The sequence below is a fragment of the Lottia gigantea genome, assembly GCF_000327385.1.
Source record: "Lottia gigantea unplaced genomic scaffold LOTGIsca_11, whole genome shotgun sequence".
Lineage (NCBI taxonomy): Eukaryota > Metazoa > Mollusca > Gastropoda > Lottiidae > Lottia > Lottia gigantea.
In genome coordinates this window covers 4,108,790-4,122,883 of record NW_008707001.1, presented here as the reverse complement: position 1 = coordinate 4,122,883, position 14,094 = coordinate 4,108,790, and the positions used below count along the sequence as shown (strand labels likewise).

General features: G+C 31.7%; 1 protein-coding gene across 1 annotated transcript; it reads right to left on the bottom strand.

Annotated features, from left to right (window-relative positions):
- Positions 1-6,519: 6,519 nt before the first annotated feature.
- LOTGIDRAFT_212244 (hypothetical protein) lies at positions 6,520-12,904 on the bottom strand. The gene is made up of 13 exons (XM_009047273.1): positions 12,675-12,904; positions 12,161-12,334; positions 11,563-11,742; positions 11,051-11,165; positions 10,709-10,819; positions 10,275-10,500; positions 9,636-9,773; positions 9,199-9,402; positions 8,840-8,938; positions 8,315-8,444; positions 7,792-7,975; positions 7,383-7,501; positions 6,520-7,120 (listed from the first exon to the last, which is right to left on the bottom strand). The coding sequence occupies exons 1-13, from the start codon at positions 12,767-12,769 to the stop codon at positions 6,913-6,915; spliced, it is 1,983 nt and encodes a 660-aa protein (XP_009045521.1). The 5' UTR covers positions 12,770-12,904; the 3' UTR covers positions 6,520-6,912.
- Positions 12,905-14,094: the final 1,190 nt, after the last annotated feature.

Below are 14,094 nucleotides of genomic sequence, written 5' to 3'. Positions count from 1 at the left end.
CGTTGTTTTCAGGTAGATCATTGTTTATATTGTAACATATTTCTATTACCCAGTGGGGACAAAGATGGGCTAATGCCCCCTTAGTAAATTGGCTCGCACCCCCAATTGTACCCCCACTTTATTTTCAACAAATCTAAATGTTTACCTTTTTTCTCCAAAATATGTGTCAGAATGCACAAAATCAATTCATTTCTTCTAAAAATTATCTTGAGAGAACCGTCTAAGACGCTCTATGAGAGGCTTGCGACTATGACACCACCACAGAGTAGCCACAATTTGAATTCAGCCTCAGCAGTTGTCCCCCCCCCCCCCCCCCCCCATTGAGTCAGTCTTCCCATTATTTATACCCCCAGTGTCGGAAGGCTGGTTCCGCCACTTTTATTACCCCTTTGATACCTACAAAGTTTTTAAATAGATCATTACCTTAGCCGTGACAGCCATTAGTTTATCAGATTCATCTTGGGATAGGTAAGTCATGTCATCCAAATATCTTTGACTTTTTGGTTAAGATGTTGATCAAGCACTCAAAATAAGCTTATATTTGAACTGATTTTTTATACAAATTTTTTATTTATCTTAGAAGAAGTAATGGTTCAGATACAAGTTTACCAAGATGGTATGTACCAATAATAGAAATAATATTTTATTTAAGCCTTTCAATACTAACTTGGAGCTCCACCCACCGGCTAGTTATGTCTTATAATATCTTAGCGGGTGTTACCAAGTGACGTCACAAAATGTTAACATTATAGCATAGATTTATTGAGGCAAGGACAGGACAGCACTATATAAGTCATAGGTATAGAATTTAAGGGACAGATGCGCCATTTTGGGGTTGATATTAGTCTTGAATATATGTAAATAGTCTTTAGAAGTACTAGAAATGTACAAAAAACAGAAATTTTGTTGTAAATGGCATCTTTTGAATGTACTTACTTTTGTTTTATTTCAGTGAATCTCCCGCAATGTCTCACAGAACAACCTCGGCATTATCAGCAAGAATCGACAGTCCTAGACGCAGTAAATTAGAGGTACCCAAACATGTATCAGTCAATCTCAGTGATGGCAAATCAGAGGGAACAACATGTTTAGCTTTAACAGTACCAAGTAAAACTAACGTCGTAGCACCATGGGAGGGACCAGATTAGAGTTATATGTAACTAAAGAATGTGGATTCTACTAATCTACTGTCTCCTTACTTTGTCGGTAAATCAAACTTTAATGATTTTTTTTAGCGTATTTGAATATATGCTTCAGAACACACACAGTACTAAAACTGAACTTCATTAGTGCAAATTCATTCTAGACTACAATTTCGAAGCTGATATTCCAATGCACATAAACGTAATCAGCAATTTGATTTTCCAACAAAATAACAAAGACAGTAGTTTGTTTTGAACTTAAAGTAAACACTAGCTAGCTATATAATAACAGACAGTTTATATATCACAGTAGAGCTTTACTTGTACAAAATATATTGAAACAAATGGGTATAGATCATTCATTCTTTAGATTCACTGAAAGGGATATAGTCTTCTAAACGTTTGCATTTATAATTGTTTGATATTGTCACTAATATGTGTCAAAGCATATTTTGCGATTAGTGATGTCATCAAACACTGTTGAGAATTGAAGGAACCACAGAAGTCTGATTGAAAATTGAAATTGTGCTATCAGTGTCCCTGATACACTTAAAAAAAAATAGAAATTAGAATCCATTTAAAACTCAGCCTGGCATATTAATAGGTTCTGCCACTAGACTAGAGCAAATGTTTAGAGGACTGCCTCCCTTTGCAGATTATTACCATTCCATTATACTAACGATTAGAAATTGCAAAAGATCACATTGGATATATATTCAGAATAGTGTTTTAAAAGATATAGCAGAAATCCTATTTTTCTTCCAAAAGATTTGTGCACACTTGGTTAAGGGGATCAGTGGGTCAGATCTCAAAAATTGTTACCATGGTAATTGGTAAAAGTTTTTGAGAAATGGCACCCTAAAACATAGATTTATCTTAATGCAAAATATAATACAGAATTATAAATGTATGTATTTGTATATTAGTTTTTATTTCTGAAAACCATTGTTAAGTTTTTATTTTATAAGTGATTATTAATTGTATATAGATCTGTTTTACCTAATTTACCTTTTTACCATTTAATCTATTTTACTATTGTATAAAACATAGTGCTTTTGTTTTCAGTAAGCAAATTCCATAGACACTGATAAATTATCTTTTCTTACTACTTTTTAGAACATAGTGCTTTTTTCAGTAAGCCAATTCAGATATACACAGAAAAAAATCTTCTCTTTTTAGAATCTTTTTAGAAAGCCAATTTTGGTTGACACGATATGGTTTTTTTTTTTCAATATATAGATCATTTTTACAAGAATGTGAATTAGGCATTCTTGTTTATGCAGAAATCACACCAAAATAGCATATTAACATTAAATTTGTGTTCTGGCTTGATTGTGCAATAATACGATGTTATTTCAGCAGTCTGTGTTCTAGGCTGCTATTATTAACGTACCTGCCATGTGGTTATTAGGCCTAAGTGAAGTATTTTCTAGTCAAAGAATAAAGGCAGGGTTCAGTGTTCTGACAATTTAGTATATTTTGAATGTCTTCGATGACAAATTAAGATGTAAAATTGAAGATTACAATATATATTGCTAAAAGTGAAGAAATGTTGAGAATAGAGCGTCATAATGGCTTTAAATACATATTAGGAAGTAAGGGAACAACTCAACTTCATTTGGATCCACAGGATTATATTTGAAAAAGTTGAAAAAATATTGAAAGACAAATGAACCTGTGGAGGGTTCACTGGTTAAGGATCGTACAGCAAATATCTTAATTTAAATTTACGCTCTGTTGTCATTATTTCTTCAGCTTTTATATGCCACACTGCCAGACAACTGAATTCCACCTTTAATCCCTAACCCTACAGTATTTTATTGATCTCATTTCTCAAGATATTGCATCATGTAAAACTTATTTCGTTATTCAACAAGGTTAAGTCTGTTGGAGATATATTTTCACTGTTTAATTAATTGAAGTTTTTGAGCTTTTTCTTTCAAAAAAGAAATAATATTGTTTAGTTTAATAATACCTCTTTAAAACAATAATAAATTGCATTATAATTGATTAATTATAATTATATAAATTGATGGTAAATATCAAGACGGAACCTGACGTTATTTTACTCTTCAAATTCTGTTCTAGATTGTGATTTTATAGTGTTAATGATTGATGATATGTTATTACCAGAAATAAGATATTAAGTATAACTTGCATAGAATGCTGATTATTGTAATTGTTATTTGGCTGCCTTTTTAATGCAAACTGCTTTTGAAGCATGTTATTATATTGCTCAATTTATATACGGACAATAGTATCAAAATAAAATACAATATGTTACAATGTTATAATCCTTAGGTGACAATTTAATAACAGAACTCAATTGTATGGTATACTACTTCTGAGTAGTTTTTTTAACATCTGTTTTAAAAAGCGAACATCAGAATGCTTGCATTAATGGCTGTTGAATTTTTTGTTTTTTTTGCCAAGATGCATTTTTCAATGACCCATGACCATAATTATTCTAGGAATATACATAGTTTGTATAATTGTTAATACTGGATGACATTTTCTATTCTTTTTTCAATTGTTGACTTTATTGCTTTGTTGATAACTAAAACCTCATGCTTGTTTTTATATTTTGTTTATTAGCTATTTTGTTATTTTTTTATTTTCTTACTGTTTATGTTATACATCTGTTTTGTTATGGTTTTATTCTATTTTTTGATACAGAGCCCTGGCCTTGTATTCTCGAAACGATCTTGGCGCTAGGACATCCTAGAAACAGTGTTAGAAGATAAGACTTTAGGACATTCTAGAAACAGTGTTAGAAGATAAGACTTTAGGACATCCTAGAAACAGTGTTAGAAGATAAGACTTTAGGACATTCTAGAAACAGTGTTAGAAGATAAGACTTTAGGACATCCTAGAAACAGTGTTAGAAGATAAGACTTTAGGACATCCTAGAAACAGTGTTAGAAGATAAGACTTTAGGACATTCTAGAAACAGTGTTAGAAGATAAGACTTTAGGACATTCTAGAAACAGTGTTAGAAGATAAGACTTTAGGACATTCTAGAAACAGTGTTAGAAGATAAGACTTTAGGACATCCTTGCGCTAAGATCATTTGGAGAATACGCAGCCAGGTTCTCAACCTTGGGTACTACTGCCACTGATGTTACTTTTGAGCATCTCGGGTGCAAGCGAGTGATCCCTATTCAGTTTGAATATTGACTATTTTGGCTCCTTAATGACCAAGTCGGGAGTACGGAAAATCTCCACAAAATAGAGCCTAATTTTTCCGTCTCTACACCAGCTGACAATTGTCAATTAGAGGCTGTAAGGGAGGCAGATATTTCAGTCTTCTAAATGACCATGCTTCAAGTTGGTGAGGTGGATTGTCAAAATGTTCCAGTGGCGTCAAAATGTTTGAAAAAAGTCCCAAGAATCTGAAAGGTTGGGTTTAAAGTTGAAATTAAGTCTCCAATGTTCGGAAGAATCCATTATTAAAACGTGTAGACTGCAGCACAGCTCTTTTGAGTCAAGACACAGTCAAGAGGTATATTTAAAAAGAATATTTAATGTTTTGTTCATATTTTAGCATAACCCAGGGCTTTCTCCAAGTATTCTTTGTTTTTTATTCTAGTTTTATACGTGTACAGTCTGTTTTTAATTCTGAATGTCATTTCTATTAGAGTGATATTTTAAAGATTGTATAAGTTATTGTGAATTTAGAATTTTTCATAAAGACTTCTTAATTCAAATATTTCAAAAATTGTTTACTGTTCTTGTTTCTTTCTTAGGTGTGAGAACTTAAAATGTCATTTGAAAAGTACAAGAAAAATGCATTTTCTAATTCAAAATTTCTGGTTTATTTAGTTAAGAGAATTTTCTTTTAACTTAATTGAAGATTTGTATTCTGCTCATCTGATTGGTCGATGACAAAAATTGAACTTCATCAACCAATCAGATTACTGTAATTCTTCGAGTCCACAGAATTTCTGGCTTGGGGACCTTCTAACATATCACACCAAATTAAGTTCACTAATTCATCTTGATCAATAATTGTACATTCCACTAGGTTTATTACACAGTAGTTCTTTAATTTTCTCAGAGAATTTATTATTATTATTATTATTATTACTAGACATTATTGTTGAGAAAGGATACTAATGCACATGAGCCATAATTTTTAATATATTTCGTATCTGTATACTTATAGCGCACTGCATGGCATTGCCTGTCTTCATTAGCCCCATTGGTGCAGAAGAGTAGGACGTAAAATTCATTTCATTTCTTATATGTATCGAGGGCCTCAGTTGGTCAGTGATAGGACGTTTGTTCGCTAGCCTGAAGGTCCAGGGTTCAATCCTGGCATGGGTTGAAATAATACTTTTGGATTTTCAACCCTGTTCTCAACCTATCACTGATGCTGGTCGGAAGATTCGTTCTTTTCAAGGGAAATGCAGTAGAATAAAATATTTCTGTAAAAAATTCCAGATAATTTGACCAATATTATAAATTATGGCTTTATTTTATTTCATTATTAACAGAGTGTAATATTAAAACACAAGTTATAATTTATCTTCTTTCTTAATCTATGATATGGATGCAGATTGTCCTAGCCCCAGCCTGTTTCTGTCAATTCCTTCTCAACGCTACTAGAAAGGGCAATATGTCAGGTATGCCTTTAGAATGTACTTTTTGTTAGAAGGATAAGACACAAATGATAATCGTAATGGAAGAGTTATATTCCCTTGGCAGCATTAGAGTGAGGAGTCCTTTGAAATTAATGACAATTATATTGACTAGATGGAAAGAATCTTGTTACAATAATTTTCAAATAGTTTATTTGATAATAAAAGATAATTCTGTTATCATATAAACATGGCAAGCTGAATATAATATATTCTATTATTTACAGTAACAATTATTTCACTGTTAAAATAGTGTTAAATGCATCAATTGTAGAGCGATATAGAAATATTATAACTGTTGCGGGTTCCGAGCTGTGTTCTGTCACAATCTTTTTCTGCTGATAATTCAGATATTCTCTGAATACAACCATTTAAAATTTTAGTCAAATTTTGCATTGCATAGGCCTTACAAAGAGCATTGTATTTGTCACATAAAGCATTATTGTATTACTTTGCCACCCATCATTTAAACAATATACTATTTGACCCTGGATGTACATTCTTATTAAAATTTTGAATTAATGGAATAAGTGGTAAGAATTTCAGCTTGCTGTATAAAGGGTTATGTTCATATGACACCTCTATAAACCCTTGCCGAATCAACCACGGTACTTTCATAAACACTATCATTAATCTTTTAAGTTACAGAATAGACCACCACCTTTTAATTACAGTTTATATGAGACATGAATTTTCTTCTTTGCTTTGAAAATCTGAGGTTTGGGCTTTTAAATTAACACATATGTACTTATCACCAATATAACAAACAGTAAATTTCAACAATAAAGCCACAGACTTGTCAAGCACAAACATTTCTAATCTCATGTCTGGAATGATGAGCTACATTGAAATTAAAGATTTAAAGCATCAAAAATAATCATATGATCTAATCTTTTACAAACGCAACCCAATGGGTTGAACCCATTGTAAAAATATTAGGGATTGTCACACATTTAAAGGAGCCCCTACTCTTTCACTTCACTCTTAGGGGGTCCTTGTACTACAGGCACACACCATTCTTGAGGGTCCCATGCACTAAGTATGGGCACACACCTGTCTTTAAGGGTTCATTTCGCTACTGGCATTCTCGTATCACACACAAGGAATCACAATGTATTATATATAGGACATCAGGATATATTTAAATCAGCACGTAAACTCAGTATTCTTCCAGCTGTCATAGGGGGCAGTCTGTGTACACCCATTTCACCCAATGTTTGTTTAATATCAGTATGTTTCGAATTAGGATCCTTCGCCTTTCCTTCATTTTGTAAAACTTCTTTTAATAAAATGGCTGAACCAGGTTTTAAAGTCAACAATATACAGGCTTCTTTTACTCTGAAGTTATAAAGAAATCATTTATTAAATATGAAAGGCAGGTAGATATTATTCATGGAGGCAAAAGAAGGTCCCAAGTTTTATTTTTAAGTACTTAATATAGATAAATCTTGGAAAATTGAAGGGTAAAAGTTTATATTGAAGGAGCTTAACACCGTTGACTTCCTTTCCTATTTTCCCTGCTCGCTAATGATGAATGATAATAAAACATTTTCTACAATAAAGGACATGTTTGTGGAAAGATTATTTAATTTATGCTTACTCTCTGAAGTAGTTTTCTGGTTTCTGTGTAAACTCTCCAAATAAGGGAAATAAATTTCTGGTCATATCAAACTGTAGTTGGGTAGCACCTCCATCATTAAAATGGTTTGACAGTATCACCTACAAAATACAAACAATTTTCAAAATATACATTTATCGTTATATAGTACATGTATATAAATATGAATAACAAAATAACAATTTGAAAGCAAACATCGTCCATCTTGCCTCATTTACAATTCTGAAATTCAGAGAACTCATCTGTTATGGGGTAGATCAAACTGAGGGAAAATAAACAGGTCTGCATTTATTAGAAACGGCACAACCTCAAAATGTTTCAAGCAAGGGACAAACCGCTTTGTGGAAACCTGAAAGTTAGAGAGACTGACAATAAATAAAATAATTCCTACCTCATCCATGAAGAATTTATTGAGTTTACCAGTCAATCTTTGCCATAATTTATTAAATAATGGTTTAGATAACAGTTGATCCATGATGGCTAGATGTTGTTTCAAAACTAAGAACATATCACAAGCTGAAGCTGACAGTCCTAAAGTAGTCTGTAATTCTTTCTGAGATGGTAATGCCAACCATCTGGAATAGAAAAGAAGCATGATTTTTGTTTGAGCCATGAACACAAAGTAGTCATCGACTTCTCTTTCGAGACCCCACCTTGGTAATGTTAATTTGTTGTTTCATTGATTCAAATTACTGGTCGTTAGAATTCATCCAATAGATGGGCGTGTTTTCAGCAATTATCTAATTCAAGAAAAAAAAAGTAGTATCTTAAAAATAGATTTATCAGTATATATCTATAATTCGGTGAAATTGAACACAATTGTTAAGTGTATGGAATAAGACAAATAAAAGAGCCAATGCATAGATCAATACTATTCTAAAATATAGCAAAAGATAGCTTAAAGGTTGACTTACCTGTCTTTTCTATAAGGTTGACTATGAGCCTGGATATCCATAGCTATATAATTGACACAATTCTTGATCATCTCATTCTTCAAACTCTCATATTTCTCTATAACATCTTCAAATACAGTCGTTTCAAACACTGGTACATTGTTAAATTCCTGTAATTAACAGATGACAAGTGATGTAGTGAGAATACTGTTTAATTGTAAATAGCATGCGCACCATTTCTTACCCTGGCAAAAAAATTAGTGCAGACACCAACTTGGCTTGAATTGTATTTGCAACAAAAATATCATTATCTAGTCAAGTTATTACGAAATTACAGGAACCAAAAAAATCTGCATGGAATCTTACAAATGTCCCTCACACACTTATTCCAATGAATTGAAGGAAATTTGTTCATTGATTTCCAAAATTTTACCTTGAATTCTTCTGTTAAATCTGTAGCAGAAGATATAGAGAGTCTCTGATTATAATGATACATTTTGGTGCCTTCTAACTCTGAATTCTTCGTTAAATGAAAGTACTGAAGACGCAGAAAAAACTGCAAAAAAATATGATAGTCCAATTTAGAAAGGTTTAAATTTTCAATAAAGCTACCCAAATGAAGATAGTTTATCTGAAACATCAGTTCTAATCAATTAGAGAGGTTTTGAGAACTGTTAGCTATGTTTACTTTGACAATCAAGTCTAGTGCAGAGTGGCATCAGGATTTCTGAAATATTAGTATTCCCTGCCTCATGTACTATGGTAGTTTGAAGCAAATAATTTCAATCATAAAAGTTTTGGATATGACTGGCTGATACATTTCCAAGGTTTAGAGGAACCAAAAGCTGCAGAAATATTTAAGGCTAAAGGGAGATAATTAAAGAGGTTTTAAGTCCACAAATAACTTACCACTAATTCACTCCACTCTCGGAGCACCTCTATGACATAATGAACACCATTTAATATTGCTGTAAATTCTTCACCAACAGGGCTATGTGTATATCCTTTCATGATCTGTACCACACGAACTCGGAATTCTTCTAATAATTCTAGCTGTAGTTTTAAAAATTTCAACTGACTTGTTGGGGTGGGAAGAGGCTTATATCGATCTGAAAATTTAAATTTCATTCAAAATTACAAGGAATTCCTCTAAATATCTGCTTGACAATGACCAGACTTTAAGTTGTCAAATGCTATATGTAGATCCAACAAGTGTAATCATGATCTTCCATTCTTCCAAAACTTTCATGATCAAATAAACCTGCTGCTTTTCATCTACTAAATAGCTTATTTGGAATTTTGGAGTGAATTTATTTTGAGTGCCTGTAACGATAAGATTTACCTGTGATAGTTAATAGTAAAGTCATGAAACTTTCAGCACATTCTGGTACCTTTAATTCTTCAATATCTACTATATCTTTATATTGTGATAGCCAGGCTGTAGGTGATGATAACATTCCATCTATCTTCTCTACAGCAACTACAGTATATAACCAACTATTATCAAACATCACCAAAAACCAGAGAAATATATAATAGTATATCACACTTCTTCATAAACATTGCACATAGCATTTCAACACATTTTATACCTGACTAAATAATCTGATCATTCTGTTATGTGCTTTTTTATTAAAGAAGTGAATCACGCAGTGATATATTCTTGTTGTGTTGTTATACATGCTCTCTGCTTCAAAATGTCTGTTAAATCTTATTATTAAATATCATAAAATCATTCAAAGACAGGTTAATATAGTTGACTTCTTCACATTCTTGGACAATTCCAACAAGAGACTACTTTTATTTTCAGTTTGTAACTTGATTTTAAGGGATTGTAAAGAGGTTTTCTAGTCGCAAGTGAATCCTGTTATTCTAAAATCCTCAACCATTCCATTAGTGATAGTGACGTCATAATCTAGTCATGAATTTTTTAATTGCCAAAACCACCGAGAAGATGGAATCCTCAAAATATTTAACTTACATTTTTTTTCAATGACCAACCATTTTTTAAAAACATCCCCATTGACTAAAACATGTAGACAACCAGGTTCATCATAAGGGTAGCTATAGGTCAATCTTAACTCTTTATCAAACATCAAGGCTTCATCTATCATATGAGATATTTGATGATCATCGTATAATAATTCTGGTACATCATGTAATATCTTCTCCATTACTAACTGTACTAATCCTCTCATAAACTCTACCTGGAAATTACATAGGATAATACTTATCTTATCTGTTCTGAGAAAAGACATTAGGATAGTAACAAGGAGGTAAAGCAAGTTTTAAATTTTCAGAAGTTCTCTTTGGTCATCAGGAAGCATCCCAATTCTTACTTACCAGCAATGAAAGATTTGTATAAAGAGGGTTTTAAGTTTAAATTTGTTCACATAGTTCAAAGACATAATTTACCTTAACATTAAGTTGACTGTCCTGTTCTTTTATTAAAGGTTGAATGTTTTTATCAAGAAATTCCTCATGATCTCTAATCCAGGTTAAAACTTGGGTAAAATACCATTCAGGCTAGAAAAATTACAAAATAAAACATAATTTACTTTTAATTAAGATCTTATACCATAGAAAGTGCAGAGAAACCCATCTATTCTAGCATAGATTGTAGAACATGTGTGGTGGAGAATATAGAAAGTGACTCCTACAGTCTACGAAAAATTGACCTTATGACCAAGCATGGTCTAAATATAAAAATAATATACTGAGATCTAAATATATTTGATATAATATAAGTTATCTAACCTTGTCTAAACTGTTGGTTTGTTTGTTGCCATAGAAATGAAATCTGAATCTTTTCCTCAATGGTAACAACATCAACTGCATGGGGTAGGCCAAGGGAGGTAATTCTACAATTTTCCTCAATTCTGGATTTTTAATAGTTTTATCTGGACTGATTTTTTCAGTTGGAGTGAGTTAAGGATATAACAATTGGAATGTTCTGATCTTTTTTTCAAAGTGTGCCGTGAACATTTTTTTCTCCAAAACTGTTGGTGTTAACCACGGTTTCTAAAGTAACTTATGACTTAGCGTCACGTTTTATGCCTGGAGTTCCTAAAACAACACGGGCATGGTTGGGATCAATGGATTGACCATACAATCAATAGCATATCAAAATATTGTGCTTATTGTTATTCAATGTAGTCTCTACACCTTAATGACCTTAATTCATTAGAAGTTGCACTTATATACATTTATAAAAGATAGCATGTGTAAAGGTAGTAAAGTAGATAAGTCTCCCCTGAATTCAATGATACTCAAATACCAAATATTGATAATTATGATTTTGAAAAGGATATGGAAGTTGTAAATGAAGCATCTGTTTAAACATGATCTCCATTCGTTTTTTGATATCACCTATATTGGGTGGTGTTGGTGTTTGGATTGTTGATGTAACCACAGGCCATCTCATTGACTTTAATACCTCTTCAAATTCACTGGAAATAAAAAAAATTCAAAATATTGCAAACGCATTTAATTCAAATTAAATTTTATTGATATACACAGGGAGGAAATTTCATTTCAAACTTCAAGCAAATGCATTCAATGAAAATGAATCTAAATTAAACATTGATGAAATTTTTTTAATTTAAATTTTCAATGCAAATGCAATTAATTTTTACTTTTTCAATTCTCTAGAGTACAAATGAAATCAAATTGAGAATATCTTTATTAGAAAGTTCAAAAGTTTCAAGTCTTTATCAAGTGTTAAATAACAAAATGTCTTCATACATTTGTCTATTTGCTTTCATCTTGCAATTTTGGCATGATCTGATTAATAGAAAATCTTAAATTGACTGAATCAGTGTTTAAAATGCACTGAGTAAAAGAGAAAATGATAATCTAGGTTCATACCGAGCTATTCTAGATTTGATAATATTATTCCAGAATATAACTGTATCTTCTACAAATTTCAGTAATCTGCTACATTTTGATGTTTGAATACTTTTATATAATAATATCAGATCAGTAAAATTACTTAAAGCTGGTTGAGAGGTCTGGGTAATTAAAGCTGCTTGCAATTGATGGCTGAAACAAAAATTAATACAATGTTTTTTTGACATAAAGTATCAAATATACAATAAAATAAAACAAGAAATTGAATTACCTAGTGATAATTGTGTTAATTATTTAAAATTTCATATTTTAGATGTTTGTCTTAAAGTACAAACTATATTTTACTGATATTTTAATTCATTAGTTTTGAAATTGCTGAACTATTGTCCTTTAATATGATTAAATTCATATAAGTAATTTTGGTTTTGTATTTCTACCAATGAAATGACCGAGTTCTACTTCAGAAATCCCAAAGATTATAAACAATTAGGATGGCTACTAATTAGTGTGAGAAATAAGTATGTTATAGTACCTGATGTCTTCAATTTTTGAAAGGACTGTTAAATATTTAGAGTACTGTTCCAATTCTTCAACTTGATAAGTTAATTTATTCAAATGATCCAACATTGGACCAACATCACGAAGTTTATCAAGGATTTTGTGATGAAGATTTTCCTGTTTTTCTCCCAATTTCTTGACATCTTTATTGGTATCCTCTGCTACTTTTATAGCTTTGTTTATTTCGGAGGGAACTTCTGTACTGGCTAATGAAACCTACAAGCAAAACGTGTATTGGTATTAGAAATTATTATAAAGCAGGTTAAAATCAATACCAGACCAGCATTTGCTTCATTGTCTGGAATCGGAGTGGCATCTCATTAAACCAACAGCATCCCAAGTGTTTAAATGGAATACATTACAACTGTTTTATTATCTAGGTACATGATAGGACAGAAGCAGTAATTTGAAGTTAATTTACTATGATTACAACAAACACATATCTTTTGCATTTGTTTAAGACAGTAGTAAAGAACTGTGCCCTAAAACTAACCCTAACAAAGAACCTAAAGGCAGCTCAGAGCTACATTGTAACAAAATATGGTCACCCCAACCTTACATTAAACAAGTCATAAGGCATTCAAGTTTACTGCTGAAGTGCAATAACGAGTCATTTCCTATATTATTACACTTTCATATAAAATCACTTCTTGAACAAAATTCATTAGATCTATGGCATTATGGCATTGATTCAATGTCATGTCAACCAAATGTCAATAATACCATCAGTGGCATCAGGCAATCATGAATACAGACTTAAACTCTAGTAAAAGCCCAGGCCTGTTTATTATGTCTCCATGTCCATGTAACCGTAAATGTAATAATGAATGTGATTATGAATATTATGAGTAAGAATAGTTAGAACTAGGGCCGAGGATATTCGCCACCCGGGTGGCAAAACTAAAAGTTTGTAGTAGGCCTATGCATAAAAAAAATTTCAAATACCTTCTTCTCCAAGGCTTCTTTCTTTTCTTTTAAGTCATTGTAAAGGTCCTTTGCTTTAAATATATCTCGGGGATTTTCCCCAAAATTGTTGTTGATGTAATTAACTACAAAATCATTTAGAGCAGACGAATAATGTTGCATGGGCGCTGCCATGTTGGCAGAATTTCCTAAAATAGATAATATTTTCTGAAACGAAATATTTAAATTTCCGTTTTACAAATTTGGAATTCTTTGTATTTGTCTTTATAATAAAAACGTGTATTCTGAAATTTATTTTATTTATTCGACTTCAAACAAAGTATTACTAAGAGGACGTTTATTTGATATTGGTTTTCTTAATCATTATTTCGTGTTTCTTTTTCTTTTATTTTGAGAATTTCATGAATTTTAAGTAACCGGTTTCGTTCTTTCTCGACATTTCGCGGTTCGTGGGAGAAAATAGAACTAGC

Bases quoted from the DNA above. Each gene is read 5' to 3' on its own strand.
- LOTGIDRAFT_212244 (XM_009047273.1), bottom strand. From the start codon at position 12,769: ATGTTGGATCATTTGAATAAATTAACTTATCAAGTTGAAGAATTGGAA. The intron at 11,166-11,562 runs GTATCATTGAAT...TCCAGAATTGAG, and splicing joins TATCAATATTTGGTATTTGA to GAAAATTGTAGAATTACCTC. The intron at 7,976-8,314 runs GTAAGTCAACCT...TTTCTATTCCAG, and splicing joins CAACCTTATAGAAAAGACAG to ATGGTTGGCATTACCATCTC.